Source organism: Mauremys reevesii, linkage group 6 (assembly GCF_016161935.1).
Source record: "Mauremys reevesii isolate NIE-2019 linkage group 6, ASM1616193v1, whole genome shotgun sequence".
Taxonomy (NCBI): domain Eukaryota; kingdom Metazoa; phylum Chordata; order Testudines; family Geoemydidae; genus Mauremys; species Mauremys reevesii.
Genome location: NC_052628.1, coordinates 92,637,120 through 92,653,340, shown reverse-complemented (window position 1 = coordinate 92,653,340; position 16,221 = coordinate 92,637,120). Strand labels below are relative to the sequence as shown.

Sequence of the window (16,221 nt, the reverse complement as noted above, 5' to 3'; positions counted from 1 at the left end):
TAAAAAAAGTTCTTTCTTCTTCGTGAAGTCAACTGTCAACTCTCCTAACCTGAGGAGGGAGTGAGTGAAGGACTATAACAATGTTTGGTTTAAAGGGGACTGATAAATTCATGGTGGCTAAGTCATGGCATGGCTATTATTGGGGATGGGTATGGTGTCCCTAGCCCTCTGTTTGTCAGAGAGGATGGAGATGGATGAGGAGAGAGGATCAGATCATTGCCTGTGTGTAGGTCTCTCCCTCAGGGCACCTGGCATTGCACTGTGCGTGAGTCAGACAGCTGGCTAGATGGACCTTTGGTCTTACCCGGTACGGCCTTTCTTATGTTCTTATGTTCTTATGTTCATGGTTGTGGAAAAAATCCTGAAAGTGTGAACCCTAAAGACTCAAAAATCAGAAAGCAGATTTAAAAACAGACAAAAAAAGATGTGATTTTTGATCATTCTGGGGTAGGTTATTCTGAGTATCCATGTGATGGGATGCCTATGCCACACTGGGCTGTAAGGGGTTAAGAACCCTTGCGAGCCTGTGCAGGAAGCAGCCAATCAGGGTCGGGCTGGCCCATATAGAAAGGGCTGTAGAGCAGAGCAGCTTACCTTTAATCACTCCCTGTAGCTTGAGGGGGACTGGCTGCCTTGTAGGCTGATGACAGCAAGCACCCTGAGATAGAGCAGTGCTGCAGGCCGAAACCTGGGATGCTAAAGGTAGCTCCTGGTGGGCTGCAGGGATCTGCAGGCTGAGGCCATGAGGCAAGGGCAAAGAGGGTGCTGGGGCCATGGGGAACAGAGGAAGTGGCCCAGGGATAGGGTGACCAGACAGCAAGTGTGAAAAATCGGGATGGGGGTGGGGGGTAATAAGTGCCTATATAAGACAAAGTCCAAATATTGGGACTGTCCCTATAAAATCAGGAACATCTGGTCACCCTACCCAGGGAGCTCTACAGAGGAGTCAGAGGGGATGCAGCAAGTGTTGGTCAGCTACAGGAACACAATTAACTTGTTTATTTCTTTTTTTAAAAAAAACTAGCCATGTCCTTCATTATGTCTTCTCAGCCCTGTTCCAAGAGAATAATCTTTTGTGCTATCAGCTCACTTAACTGCTGTAATACTCATTGGAAGGGAATGGGGGAGAGGGAGGAAACAAAACCAAAAATAACCCCAGCTATTCTGTTAGTTACCTGAAGCAAGCAGGGTAAGCATCCTTAATAATGAGATTCACTAAAGCAATGTGCCTAAGAAGAAAGTGTGCTGACATAAATAACTAAAGAGACTCTCCAGCTGAAAAGAGTGCAGCTGTGTTTTCACCACTCAGTGATGCACATGCCAATTCTTCTGATACAGCAGAGCTAATAACCACCCTTCCCCCACACTCCCCATTTAAGCAGGGAATGTTATAGGAGCACTCCGGGCATACTCACTAACCCATGAAGGACGAACAAGAAAAATCCATATTAAAATTACATAAGAATGGCACAAAGGACACAAACTGCCTGAAGGTAAAGTCAAGAAACACTTGGTACAACTTTGCTGGGGGTGGGGAAAGGGGAAAAAGTGGCTTTAAGTCAATTCTCTCAATTTTGCAACAGGCCTTTCCCCTGCCACAAGTCAGAGCAGATTTTGGATCTCTGGCACATCTCGCTATGTGCAGCTCTTACCGGTTCAACATGCATTGACCTTTTCTATGTGCAGCAGAATAAAATATACTGTCATGAGCAAACTTCAGCATGTAAAGCAATGGTAACTTCCCTATTTACTGTTTAGCCCAAGTCTAATGCAAAATTGGTCCAAGAGGTCTGACCTGATTCCACCTCTAGGCCACTCCTCTCCCCCCATCCTTCTAAGCCTCTATATAAGATACCAAAAATATTGCATCTTCCTCTTTTATATTACAGGATACTATTGTTACAACTGAGCAGGTATAAAAGTGGCCATCTCATTTATCATTTTCAGCAAATAATGGCTACTGTAACAGTAATGTTTACCAGCTACCTCCTGCTGAAGTGTTTACACCACCCTATAACAACTTTAAAAATACACCACAGAAATAATAGAAGTCAAACACTTAAACAACAAAAGTAAACAACCCTTTGTCCAACCCTATGCCCTTTCCCAACACACACTGCATGCAGCAGCAGGAGAGAGTGATTACTTGTGAGACATGAACTTAAAAGTAATGAATGCAGCTGATAGCTCATAGCTTCTCTTTAACATCTTATAACCAGTAACCACTTAGGCTTCCAAACAAAACATTTTATAAGCACAAGTAATTCCCCTTCCCTTCTTACTTTGGGCCTAGTCTAAGGCCCACCAAAGTCAATAGAGAGACACCACTGGAATTTGGATCAGATCTTTTATGAAGCCACTAAGAATATTAATTTTCACATTCTTTCATTACACTTTACTTTTAGGGAAAAAAGTATGGTTCAGTGGTTAACACACCAGCCTTAGCTTTAGGAGATATAGGTTCAAATCTCTACTCTGTCATAGATTGCTTGTGTAAGTATGGGCAAGTCACTTAGGTCTCTGTATGTAACTGGGATAATAGCATTTTCCTATGGCACAGCACAAATGCATTAAAGATTATGGGGTGGGGACCATACAATACTTAAGATAGAGTTCCCGCTGCCCCTCTTTATGCTACTTTAGCTCCTAATGAGTTGTCTGCCTCCACTGCTCTCTTTCACTCACTGCAGTGATTAAATTGTCAGCCTCCCTACACCTCAGCCTGCAATGCATCAGTTTTCCCCTTCCTGCTTGTGAAGTGAAGCTGATGCTAATGATCCTGAAACAAATGCACCTGGCAGATCTGCCCTATAGCCTTGCATGCTATATTGTTGTACACAACTCCCTGGCTCCTTCTGGCAGCTGTTCTAGTTGTTTACTTGCTGTAACGAATCACCACCCTCAAAGGCTTCTTCTCCTTATTTGGGCTTTTATGAGAGTGCTGGTGTTTCAGGCCATGCATCTTTTGTGTGGGGAACTGCTGTAGTGAGAATCTGACCTATTTGCCAACACTGCTTTCTCACAGAATCAATGAAGAATTTAACCACACCAAGCCTTAACACAACCACAAGGGAGCCTCCCCTCCCTTCACACTTTGTCCTGGGCTGGGAGGCAAGGTGGATGTGTATGGGAATGATTCAGGCTTTGTAAGAATGAGTTAAATGTCCTATATATCAGAATTCACAGCCCCTTCTCAGAGAATGTGGTGTTCCTGAAGAATTCACGGTCAAAGGGATCTTACTGAGCTCATGTGCTGCTTCAAGGCCTGGCTGCTTGATAAAGGCAACACTATTTTGTATCAAAGCCTGGAACTGAGCAAGATTAACCAGATGAGAGGGTAAGTGATGGCACAGTGAATGCAGCTGCTACTACAGCTAAAGGGCTGTAGTAACAGCTGCAGAGTTGCTACACTGGTGCTTCACTGCCTGGGGAGATGATTTCAGGCCACAGTGCAGACCGCTTGTGCAAGGTCTGTTTACTTGGGCTTTGGCTTGGGATCCAGAGTTTGGCCTCTTAATGCCAAAACTGCAACTGAATGTATCATGCAAAAAATATCATTACATCTTGACAGGTAAGACAGATTATGTTCTTTATATACCGAAATGTCCTCATAGACTGCCCTAGTTTTAAAACACTTCATGCACCTACAAGAATCTTCAAGTTTAAGGCAATGAAATAAAAAAGAGACATCAGTGAGAGGGAACATGGAATAGTTTCATGTGGGGGAAGATTTCATTGAACATAACCATTGACTTTCTTAATTAAAACTGAAAAGCATTTTTAAACTTTATTTTAGGAAATCAGTGAGAAGAGGTGCACTAAAATAGTCAGTTACAAACAAAAATTAACTCAACTTATTCAAAGAGTTAACAATAACATAACCTGTAGTTAACTGATTAGTACAATCAGAGAGAAGGTGATTTAAGAGATTGTTTATTGTTATACACCTTTCATTAAAAGATGCACTCCAGTAGCTTAGGTAATGGATAACCTACACTATGAATAATAGATTTCCCTACACTAATTTACTGAGTGATAATTATGTTTTGAAGTGCATCTTCTCCAGATGCACTGTTCAGGTGCGCAGTGCCACTTGAATTTGGTATGGTTTAGGTTTCATGGATAATCCATACACTGGGGTCAGATCTAGCTGGTCTTGAAGGCATTTCTCAAGCTTCAGCTGTTGCAAAATGGTGGTGAGAATAATAAAAATCTCATTACGAGCTATGTCTTCTCCCAAACACTTTCTTATCCCCATTCCAAAAACCAAAACTTTCTCAATGAGGCTTTTGTTGAGTTCACCGTTTTCATTCAGAAATCTCTCCGGTCTAAACAAATCAGCATTTTCCCATAATGTTCTATGGCAAAAAGAAATGAATTTTTAGAAGCCCTTACAGAGTATCACATGTACAGAAAACAAAGACAGGAAATACAGAGCCTGTACTTCTAAATGAATGAATTTACGTATGGCCAACCTGAGCATCTTAGTTCTTGAATAAGTCAAAATGAAATTTGCCTTGTTTTTCTCAAAAATTCCCAAAATTATGTAAAGATCATGAAATGGAATTTTGTTTCATCACTCAACTGAACTACTTTGATCCATGCATGGAGTAGATTCCAAAGGGGGCTGCCTAATGGGTGAACCTTGACAGTAGTGAGCAATGCTGGAGGGATGCATACTATAGTTACCTGCACCCTTTAGAGACTGCAGTGGAAAAGTAACAGCCCAATGCAGAGGCACAGAACCTCCAAACGGGTGGTCCTGGTTCCCTGAAGATCACAAAGTGGGGATCCCCACTTCACGGACAGAACAAATGGAAAGGAAACTGCACAAAGAGGACCTGGCAGAGATGTTCCCTCCCTCAGATAATGATTAACAAATGAAGCCTGCCTCTGCTCTCACTGATGCCAGCATAAAGTCCAGTGAAGTCAGCAGAATTACAGTGGGGTAAATTCTGTTTCAGTGAGATCAGATTCAGGGCCACAGTGGGTAAAGCATGAAGTGGACCAGACCTCCTGCTCATTTAGCTGGTGAAAACCAGTCCTAAAGCTAGTTTAACTCTCTATTTGGGTACTCCCTAGGTAGAGTGGAGGCGCCGCAGGGAAAGGGATGAACAAGGAAAATTGGGTGTGGCTAGGATGTCCCTGTGCCCTAATGATCCCCAGCTGCTGGGCTGATTCCTTGGGGAGATAGATAGCTGGTATAAAACAGAGAAGCCTTGAGTTGTGTCAGGGCCCGGCAAATAATAAAGTGCCAAATGTCATTATGGAACATAAACAAATTGGCAGATACTTACTCATCATGATTTACTTGATACATATTAACAAAGATACAGGTGTCTTGGGGAATGAGGTACCCATTGAGAATGGTTTCTTTTGTTGCACTAGAAAAGGAAAATGTATCATATCAACATATGCTGATTATCTGAACATTCAGGGAAAAAATAATTGTTTTTCTTATCCCTATGCTTATATCTAATGAGTTAGATGATCATACTTATTGTTACTGAATGTTAGAACATGTCAGAAGGCACCAGGCTTGATCCCCTTCATCTACAACAGCAAACTGTTTCTGCAAACTAAAGGCCTAATCTGATTTCACACCCATTGTCACTGATGTAACACAACTGACTTGAGTTACTCTTGATTTACACTGGTATAAATGAGATCAGAATCAGGTCCTTAATGTCTATGGTAGAGCAAGAAGACAGTTGGTGTAAATAGGTGGAGTTCTATTTTACTTCCATGGAGCTCCATGAATTGACACCAGCTGAGTATCTGGTGTTCATTTTAAGCTACGACTGTGATGCACTGCCATAACAGTATCAGAATTCCTTAATTTCCTTCACGTATTTCACCTTGCCTGTAGTGGAAAAATTGACAAATGAGGATTTCAATCTCAAATTCAGAAAGGAAGCATGATAATTATCTCTACAACTCATTTTATTTATACAGAAACAAACGTGTTTTGCTTCTTACCGGTGAGGAATGGTAAATGGTATAAATGAAGTGTGCCTTAAGATTTCACTTATGAAAGCTTCTGTATAATGCAAATCTTTCCTGTCATCAAATCTTGGTGACCTGAGTCCAATCTTTCCATCTTCAAAGAAAAAAAATAGGAATGTTTAATGTGCTTCATGAAAATGACACGGGGCTTCATTTTTTGAAAAAGTAAATACATTACCAATTTCTTCTTGAATTTTTGTCTGAATGTCTGGGTTGTTTACCAAATATAGGAAGATCCAAAATAGACATGTTGATACTGTATCAAACCCTGCAAAATAAATGGGTAACCAGAATGCTGCTTTAATAAAAATAGGATTACACACACGCGCGCGCTCTCTCTCTCTCTCTCTCATTCTCCTCTTATATTGGCCAGGGAGTCAATTAAGTTGCATTGGTATAAAACTGATGTACATGGGATTAAAATCAGGCCCAGGATACATGCCCTGTTGAAGTACACTGAAAATCTCCCAAGAGTGGTGTTTAAAAGGTTGGCTGGATTTTTTTAATACCTACCAGCTCCAAAGATGTCATTCACAGTACTTATTATTTTATCATTAGATAAGGGTGGAGCTTTCCCATCACTTCTCTTGTCATTGCTTATACATATTAGAGCATCAGTAATGTCTCTGAGATGATTCTAAAAGGAAACAAAAATCTGACATATTTTCATCCAACAAGCTTTAACACAACTTTCTGTAACCAGTAGTATTCTAACCTGAGATGCACAGACCATGTATCTTCATGAATCTTGGAAATTCCTGCTAAAACTATTCTTGCTAGTACAATTAATATTTTTTTAAAATATTTGCCACAACACATGGCAATTTCTTAGAGAAGAACTGACCTCTGTATATTTCTGCAAAAGAAAATTAAGCTACCAGTCAATAGTAGCTCAAAAACACATGGTCCAGATTCTGCTCACATTTACATTCTGTAACTCCAGAGTAATGCCATTCAATCAATAGAGGTACACTCTATTTATGATGGCATCAAAATCTGACACCATTCTATCAATTGTTGCCTGAAAATATGTACTACTTACTAGTAGAAATGGAAAGTTCCTTTCATTTGATTACTACTGAAATGGAAAAATCAAGATAATTGAATTCAACTGAGCGCTTGTTTAATAATATGCAGATTACATCACAAGAAATTACTTAGTAAAAGGAGGGACAGAAATACTAGAAGTCTGTAGATTTACTCTGGAAGAACTTGGCTGTCTAACTGCCCGTTGGGTCTTTGAAAATGTCCATGCCACTCTTCATTATAAAAAGCATGGGGCCAAATCCTGCAGTACTGTGCTACCTATCCACCCAAAGAAGGGTCTTCCACTAAAGGATCTTGCCTTTGGCTGATCCAGGTGTAGGAGGAGAGCAGGCAGTGGCATGGGTGGGCTGAGGACTTAGCTGTGAGAGATTTCATCACTACCTCACCAATCTTGCAGGGAACCAACAGGAAAATGGGACTGTATTACAGTAGAGCTGTATTATGAGGAGGCTTGGAAAGATTAGAATTTTTTAAATCAGTAAATATCAGTAAACATCAAACACATGCAAACCAATGGGGAAAAAAGTCCATTAATAATAACTGGAATGTACAGACAGACAAAGTAAGAAAAATGTTCCTTGAGAACATATTAGAGTTTAATTTAAGGATATTTACTTTGTATATTTTGACATGTGATATTAACAATTTGTGTTTTAATAGTTATAAAGCTTTAACTTTGTACATCTCAATGTCTATTGTCATTGAATAATTATTGGCTGATTCACCCCGCCCCCATAATTTCCCACAACTATGAAAATTCAAATAGATAAAAATTTAAAAAGTTGCTTAAAACCGATAATAATGTGCAATTCTGAAAATTTAAATAGATAATAAAAAATACTTAAAAATAAAGATGGGGGGAGGGATAGCTCAGTGGTTTGAGCATTGGCCTGCTAAACACAGGGTTATGAGTTCCCTCCTTGAGGGGGCCACTTGGGGATCTGGGGCAAAATCAATACTTGGTCCTGCTGGTGAAGGCAGGGGCTCAACTCAATGACCTTTCAGGTCCCTTTCAGTTCTGTGAGATAGGTATCTCTCTCTCTCTTCTTTTTATATATATATATAATACCTGTCACAATTATAATTAATTAAATTCGGCCACACCAAATTATAATGGATCTGTATTTAATTTTCTTTAGAACCCCTCATGGTGGGAATTCATGGTCAGGGAGCTGTGCTGACAGGATGCAGAATGGGATAAGAGGAGTTGGGGCAGAAGAATGGACCCTCACTACAGACAGCCAGGAAGGGAGGAGGAACCCAGACCTCTGTTCTTGCTCCTTCTTTTACTCAAGCTAAATGGGATCTAACTGAGTAAAGAGTCAAGAAATTTCCCCACAATAACCTGTAAGGAATGTCCAGGAGCCTGAGGTGTAGGGTATGGTTTTCCTCTCTATTACACACACACACATCTGGAGTATCTCCACTGAATCTTATGGAACTGGGTCCCCAGAGTTGTAAAACCAGTGCAACTGATAGGAGAATCAGGTCCTTACATTATTCAGGACCAAAACTCTTCATTGTGAACTGTTGTCAGAGCGGTACCGGTGTGGTGCTCTGCTTTCTCCTTGCTGCGTGTGTGAGTTCCTGTGTGCTGAGTCCCCTGTCCCTCTGCCTGCTAGCTGCAGACTGAGACCCGACAAGAGACCCACAGAGACCCAACAGACCACAGAGTCAGCAAAGGTGCAGTCTCGGTCTCTGCGACATTGCGACGACCTTGCAGTTAGTTCCCCTTAGTTTTCTAACTACTACATCAGGGCATGAAAGTGCCTCTTGGGGCAAGGACGGCTTAGTGGGCGGACTTTCCATTCCCCCCGGCCGACAAAGGGGATGCCTCTCCCAGCACAGATACAATACACAGAACACAACACACACATCACACATGACACATTGAGGAGCAATCTCTCTCAGTAGCAAGTTACAACCTTAACACCGCTTCCTTACCTTCTACCTTGTTGTTACCAAACAAAACAAACAACAATATTAACTCTTTTTTTTTTTTTTTTTTTGATGGGTGTTGTGGGATGTCTGTGTGTCTATCTAATGTATATATATAATGTTTCAGTATAATGTGTGTTTTTTTTTTTTTTTTTTTTGGTATATATAATATATGCATGCAGCAGCAGCATTTGCCTTTGCAGCCTCTGTGACCAAAGCCGGCCTCTGGCTCACAACTTTGCTTTTTTTTTTAGCAAAAAGTTGTTTTTTACTTCAGTTCAGGCCTCAGGCCTCATACTAGGCCTTTATCAGGGCCTGCACTTACTACATGAACAATTTTAAAAAATAATCCTGTAAATGTTGCTATTTCCCTCAAACATATTTCTTTAGAAGATGCAGACATCAGGTTTTCAGGGAACTTTTTATTATTATTATTTAGTTAGTTAGTGGTTGGTAGAAGTGGCCTCATGGGAATTTTTCTTCTGGAGTTTAAAAAAAAAATCAGCTCCCAAGCACATTTGTTTCCATGCTGATTTAATTTCCCTTGTATGGGCTTATACTTCTAGGATGAAGTGAGAGATTCCTCAGGACAGCTCTTAACTACTTCAGTCTTGCCAGGTTTCTACAGTCATGCCAGCCTCCCATTAGTCCTCGTCTGTGTCACATATGAAGAGTTGCTGAATTAATTTCCAGCATTTATAAAAAGCCTGTAGAAAAGCCTGCTTAAATCAAGGGGCCTGATCCTCTGCTCTGTTGAACCAAATTTAGGCTTAATTCCATTAACTTTAATGGAGCTATGCCAGCATAAAACCAGTGTACAAGTAGATAATCATATCAGCATTTTAAACAGAGCCATAAAAATTCAACTTTAGACCCAAATCTTACTTGTGCAGATTATCTCTGCCTAGCAGCAAGAGAGAATACTCATTACAAAACTGCTGTTATTGGTCTATAGTTTTGAAGTCTCACCTTATCATATGTGATATAATGTTCTTCTACTCGTTGTGCGATGAAGTTATTTAAGACCTCATAAAACCCATGGACAGCCTTCACAGCAGGGATTGGAAGGTAACGAAACCAGGGTATAAAATCAGCTGGGTTGACAACACTTGTGGCTTTTAGAAAATCTGCGTTGATCCTAATCATGCTAAGAAACTCTTCATCATTATATTCATACCTTTTGCCAAAGCACAGGGCACAGACAACATTTGCAACAGTGCAGGTGGTAATACCAGTGGGGTCAAAGGCACCTTTCTCTAAGGAGAGCTCCAAGAACATTTTCACCAGTGCTGAAGCTTCTGCACATACGTGCTCTTCCAGAAGACAAGAGCAAGTAGAAGTTTTGGCTTCTGACTTCGAAAAGGATCTTAATGCTTTACTGGCAATTTTCTTGTGGAGTTTCCAGCTCTCTCCATATTCTACAGAAAATGACAGACTTTTTCCATCAGCAAAGAAAGAAAAGGTGTGCATCTTGGGCCTGCCAGCAAAACTCTCTCCGTCTCTGAGTAATACTTGTTTCACCATATCTAGACCATTCACCACCACAACAGGTGTCATCCCCAGCTTTAGGAGAAACACGTCCCCATATTTTTTCCTCATTTGGATAAATGAAAGGTGAGGATACTCTCCAAGCTGAAGCAGATTCCCCACAATTGGTAATGGCCATGGACCTGGAGGGAGGATGTTCTTTTTGGTCATATTACCTATTATTCTTACAGAAATTAAAATGAATGTCATAGTAAAGAGGGCGGCCATCACCTCTGAAAGGGAAATCTTTTCCTCAAACATCATTTCCAGAAGTAAAAGCACCTAGAAGAGAAAATAATGGAAGCCTTAATCACTAGCATTAACTAAAATAGCAAAAAAACATAATCCCCCCCCAACCCCCAAAGACTTGAAATAAAAATGTGGACTTGAATAGAGGTGGGAAATATAGCAGTACAAATTGAAACACTTCACAGCAGCATTTCTTACACTGAATAGACTTCTTTAATTGCATTTCAATGTCTAATTTACATGTCAATAAAACCAGGTACCTGTTTTTCTTGTTTTCATAACTTGGAGACTACAGAATTCTAGAGCAGAGAGTAAAGTGAATATAATATGCAGGATATCTAAATCAGACCTTGACACACATGAATATCCATCAACTAATATGAGGCCAATAAACAGCCCCAACCTCTCCCCCTTGTGCTCCCCACCCACACAAACAAAAGAGCCTGAGGAAAACTCTAATGCTGTGTATCGAAAGTGTCTAATTTAAAATAAAAAATATATGGGTCTAGATTGTTGCTTTGAGGTAAAGAGTCTCAGTGTTTTCTATAATGTGACCCCCATTTTCCATACCATGAAACTCCCTGTTTAGCTGGCATCTCATTTAGACCTCCCCTCCTTCCATTTAGCAATACAGGAAGGGCAGGATGGTCACAGTCTGGGATTACAAGCCCTAGCTAAGAATCCATGTTTTAAAGCAATCGATCTGTGGCAGAGTATGGGGTGGGGGTGGGGAGATGACTGCTTTCAGGTGACAGTGACAACTCCAAGAAGAATTCTGGCTATTTCAGCCAGCATTGCTCTTGAGACTCTGGGCCACTGTATATTGTAACAGGGGATCTGCCTTGCTTTGACAGGATACAGCAAGACCTCCCATGCAAAGAAGGGGCAAAGTGACCACCCTGTATTCATCCTGACTCTAAGGCCATGGATACACTTACCAGTTACAGTGCAGTAAAGCTTCCCAGAGTGCTGTACCTCACTCCCCGTCCACACTGGGTACTCCACCTCCCCGAGAGGAATAACAGCTGTGGCGTATTGGCTGAGACGCTGCTGCTCCAGTGTAAACGGGGAGTAACATTATTACACACTGATTGACCTCCCTTTTAACTGAAGCATCCTCTCTTGTTTTGTTGTGAACTCCAGAGGAGGAAGTGCCCTTTCAAAGCTCCATTTCAGGGGCTGCTTATCAAAAAAACAAACACAGCTACTGTTTGCTTTGAATGAGTGAGAGGCAGGCAGGGGGGCTCCGTTTGGAGTACCCACAGCTAATGTTTGCTTGAAGAGAGAGGCTGCACAGAGGGAGAGGGGGGTTGGGGTCCGTTTGGGCAAGCGGCTGCTTATCTGGTCTATGAGAAAAAAAGAAACAGCTGCTGTTTGCTTTCAGTAAGTGAGAGTGGGTAGGGGAGGGAGGGGACTCTGAACTTACAAGACAGCGTGTTGACACACACTCAGCACTCCAAAAACCCACTCTCTCTCCCACCACGCTCCCTGTCACACTTCCCCCCTGCATTTGAAAAGCACATTGCAGCCACTTGAATGCTGGGATAGCTGCCCATAATGCACCGCTGCAAATGTGGCCATGGACAGACTGCAGCGCTTGCCCTACTCAGCTGTACGAAGGCGGGATTAACTCAGCATTGTACAACTGCAAGTGTAGCCATACCCTAAGAAAGGTAGTGCTAGCCTCATGCAATGGCTGTGCTTCCCCAGCCAGACTGTGACTGACCCCTGAGCTGGGATACAAGAGGAAGGGAACTTTTTTTGTGGCATATCCCACCCTTGCACACAAGAAGAAGCCAAAATCTGGTCCAGAGCTGCTAGCCTCTCACTAAAAGACTGATAATAAAATAACACACACTAACGTATTCATTTGGCACCTTATCTGATGAAGATGTAGTAATTCATTTGCAGCACAAAGTTTGCACAGAAGATAGTGACACAGAACCCTTGGGTAATATTTGCCCTCTTTCTCAGAAAAAGAAACCAAGGTGGTTTTGATAGAAAGTAATAAAATATTTTATATGATATTTTCTTATTTTATGCACCAAAATTCATAATGCTGGTGAGTGCAGGTGTTCAAAAGAGATTGAGTTGCCTCCATCCTTGGTGAAACCCATAGAAATCATGTAAAAAAAAAAAAAAAAAAAAAAGCTTGATTTTCATAGAAATAGCTGAAAATGGTAAATTAAGAGTTAATGTATTTGGGTGTCTGGAATACTACAGTGTAGTTAAATTCACAGAGACATTTAAAAACAAAAGTTTTGACCTTATCATATGAACCTAATCACATAACTCAGTATGTTAAATAAGATATTTAGCTGTACTGATTGAGAAGACTGTGAATGGGTCTGTGAATTAAGGGTAGTGTTATTTTTCCCAGTGTCTCTGGAATTCCAGATTCTTTTTAACAGGTGATCCTTGCCATCAGTGGTTCTAAGGTATAGCCATCTTTTCGTTTGGGGTTGACCTCAGTTTGATGTAAACAAAGCCCAGTGATTTCAAAGGCAAAGACATACGGTTTCATGGACCACTTTATTTCACTATTTGAGGATTGATTTAACACCAAGAGATTAACAATGATTATCCTGTTGTATACCTGAGATCTTGCTATCTGGTTTGGTTTAAGTTTGCATAGTTATGAGCCTGAATTTGTCTGCTTGCTGACTTACATACCCGAATGACAATGTGTTTAAGTTTCGTGAGTTTCTAATAAACCACTTGAAAATAGTGATTGTTTTTTATACTTTTAGATGTTTCTTCACAGCTCATTATCTGTAATCTTGTTGTCCCATTATTTGTGCCATGCCCAACTAATATGGAACCAACACAAATACAATCACAAAAAATACAGATGCTCAGAAAGCCTTAAACATGCATTTCTGAAGAGGAATGGTTCACTGATGTTGCTTTTGCAAAACTTCTAAGATTTCCCATGACAACAAAATATGTAGTTGTTTTCTCTTCAGTTTAGTCTCCCAGTACTTTTAATGAGTCCCTGAATTTTGAGGAGCAGGATACTACATACCTTTTGTGGCTGGTCCCATGGGATGTGTTTTTAAGTTTCCCTACTGGGTCCCCTGAAGTCTAGTTAATTATTGGAAACCTTCCCTTGCTTTGCAATTCCTAGAATAAGTCCTGGCGCACTTCCCATGTGCTGTTTGCTGGCTGATCAGAAGGGAATATGTGACTCTTGTATAAAATTTAAGGCAATCTGTTCAGGGCTGTGCATTTTAATCAATGGGATTTTAAAAACAACATATACGACTGAGATTTAAAATGTCTCGCTCGGACACTGCAAAATACTTCCTTGGAAGAAGGAGACAGTTTAAAATCTGCTTCAAACTTAGTCTATCATGGGGCCTGGGGATGGTGGGGAGGTTGTCCCTCCCCTGCGCAGTGAGAGCTGAACAGCTGCGCTCTGCGAGTGAAACAGCCCAGCTCGGGCCAGGAATCCGGAGCTCGAAACCCTCCGACGCGCTTGCTTTGAAATCTAACTCTGTTCTCCCAGGAACCTCCCACAATCTCACCTGTCCCGGAGCAAAACTGAGGTTAAAGTCCAGCAGCCTCTTTGCGCCCGTCTCTCCCCTTGGATCCTCCCAGCGCCTTCAATGCAGCGCCGCAGAGACACCGCCTCTGGCGCTGTCCCTCCCAGCACAGGGCCCCGGGCGCTGGGGGGTCGAGGGGAGGGAGCGGGCTAGCCGGGGCGGGGTGTCAAAAAGTTGGGGAGAGGGGAGCAGTGGGAGCGAGGGGCGGAGCAGAGGCAGGGCTACTGCCAGTGCCTGTGACTAGTTTATAGAGGGATTTGTGTTGTTCTAGAGCAGGGGGTTCTCAAACTAGGGGTCAGGACCCCTCAAGGGGTCGCAAGGTCATTACATGGGTGGTCGCAAGCTGTCAACCTCCACCCCAAACCCCACTTGCCTCCAGCATTTATAATGGTGTTAAATATATTAAACAGTGTGTTTCATTTATTGGGGGGGGAGGTCGCACTCAGAGGCTTGCAATGTGAAAGGGGTCGCCAGTAAAAAAGTTTGAGAGCTACTGTTCTAGAGGATGTTATAAAAAAGGGGATGGGGAGAGACCAGAAAATAATAGGAGGAGAGGGGAAAAGGAGGGTGGAAGGTAATTGGCTTGCCCCATATTGTGCCTGTGGAGGTACTGTGGTGGGAGAGTTGATAGGGGAGGCAGAAGGCATGTGAAGTAAGGGAGGAAAACTGAAACCAAGTGTAAACTGCCCAAAGGAAAGCGGAGGGGCCAAAGGCAGGCTGTTTTGCACCCACTTGGCAATTACCTAGTCATCCTTAAATTGGGCCCCTAGAAGTTTCTTTTTCTTGTCACAGGATATGAATAATTCATCCTGAAGGTGGGAATCCTCTCCTAGGTCTTATGATGATTTCCCCCCACACACACTCACCCATCATGGTGCCCTGATGCCAGGGTGACAGACACAAATGCCTAGGCTCTCCCAAAATATTTCACTACATGTACGTAAAGCTCCTTCAGTTCCAAGGCCCAAATATGTTGCTGTTACATAATACCAACTCTCCTTGACAATGATGTGCTGGAGTGCAGTGGTGAAATAATCAGGTCCCCAATATTGCCACTATGCCATTGTTTACAACTGCAACCCAACTGCAATCATGCATTTCCAGTTTTTTAGCTATCTCGTGTCTTTCCCCCCCAACTCTGTTTCCTAGTAGCTCCCTTTCCCCAACACTAAGAATACCAACTTCCTCTGCCTTCCTTTAAACACTGTAGCCCTGACCCTCTTCACACACATACTTTCCCCCAGTCTCTCTGTGCTCCAACTCTGTGCACTCAACATCATCTCTGTATTTTCATTAAACCTGTACAATTCCACCAACTGCCTTGTTAAATATTCTGTCCAGACCTTTCCTGCTCTAGCAGCTTCTCTCTCCAAATTCCTGTGTGCGCCATAATTTTCTCTTCCTTCTCCCAGTTCTCTGCACCCATCTCCTTTTCCCAACTGTCTCATACTCATGGGTTTCCCAGACATTCATTAATGGGCAGTAAGAGAAGTTACATTTGCAGAAACATAAACTTCTTTAATTAGAGTACTGAGACCATTATATGGGTTCTTCTTCAACTCTGATGATAGGATAGTTTTGGGTACTTGATGTAACCCTTCCAAAGAGAAAGTAGTCTGGCTGTTTAAACTGCTTAACTCCTAAAAGTATCTCCTAAGTCAATTCAAATTTATAAATGTTATCTCTGTAACTATATATCTTTGTCTAGAACTATAACATGATGACTGTATTTCTGACTCTCTTTCTCTTTCTGAATAATACTGGTATAACAGGCTGCTTTACCTAAAATATTGTTAATTTGTTTTTTTAGTTTATATTAGCTTTGTGAGTCGGGCATGTTTGTGATCAGTTTTTACTTAGGAGGCTGTCTCTTTAAGAACCTATTCTGCCCTTTGATGTGTATGCTGGA

The 16,221-nt window shown here is 41.7% G+C and overlaps 1 protein-coding gene across 3 annotated transcripts in view; it reads right to left on the bottom strand.

Annotated features, from left to right (window-relative positions):
- Nucleotides 1–3,694: 3,694 nt before the first annotated feature.
- The window catches only part of LOC120407795 (cytochrome P450 1A5-like), a 49,548-nt gene continuing 37,021 nt past the window's right edge, over nucleotides 3,695–16,221 (bottom strand). Inside the window, exons 1-7 of one of the 3 annotated variants that reach the window (XM_039543908.1) lie at nucleotides 11,706–11,779; nucleotides 9,961–10,800; nucleotides 6,520–6,643; nucleotides 6,185–6,274; nucleotides 5,980–6,100; nucleotides 5,298–5,384; nucleotides 3,695–4,358 (exon numbers count right to left, since the gene is read on the bottom strand). In XM_039543908.1, the coding sequence (XP_039399842.1) occupies nucleotides 4,076–4,358; nucleotides 5,298–5,384; nucleotides 5,980–6,100; nucleotides 6,185–6,274; nucleotides 6,520–6,643; nucleotides 9,961–10,782 (1,527 nt within the window). In that variant the 5' untranslated portion in view covers nucleotides 10,783–10,800; nucleotides 11,706–11,779 and the 3' untranslated portion in view covers nucleotides 3,695–4,075. Of the gene's footprint in view, nucleotides 4,359–5,297; nucleotides 5,385–5,979; nucleotides 6,101–6,184; nucleotides 6,275–6,519; nucleotides 6,644–9,960; nucleotides 10,801–11,337; nucleotides 11,416–11,705; nucleotides 11,780–16,221 lie in introns of those variants that run through there. The other 2 variants (XM_039543907.1, XM_039543906.1) reach the window with 2 other exon arrangements.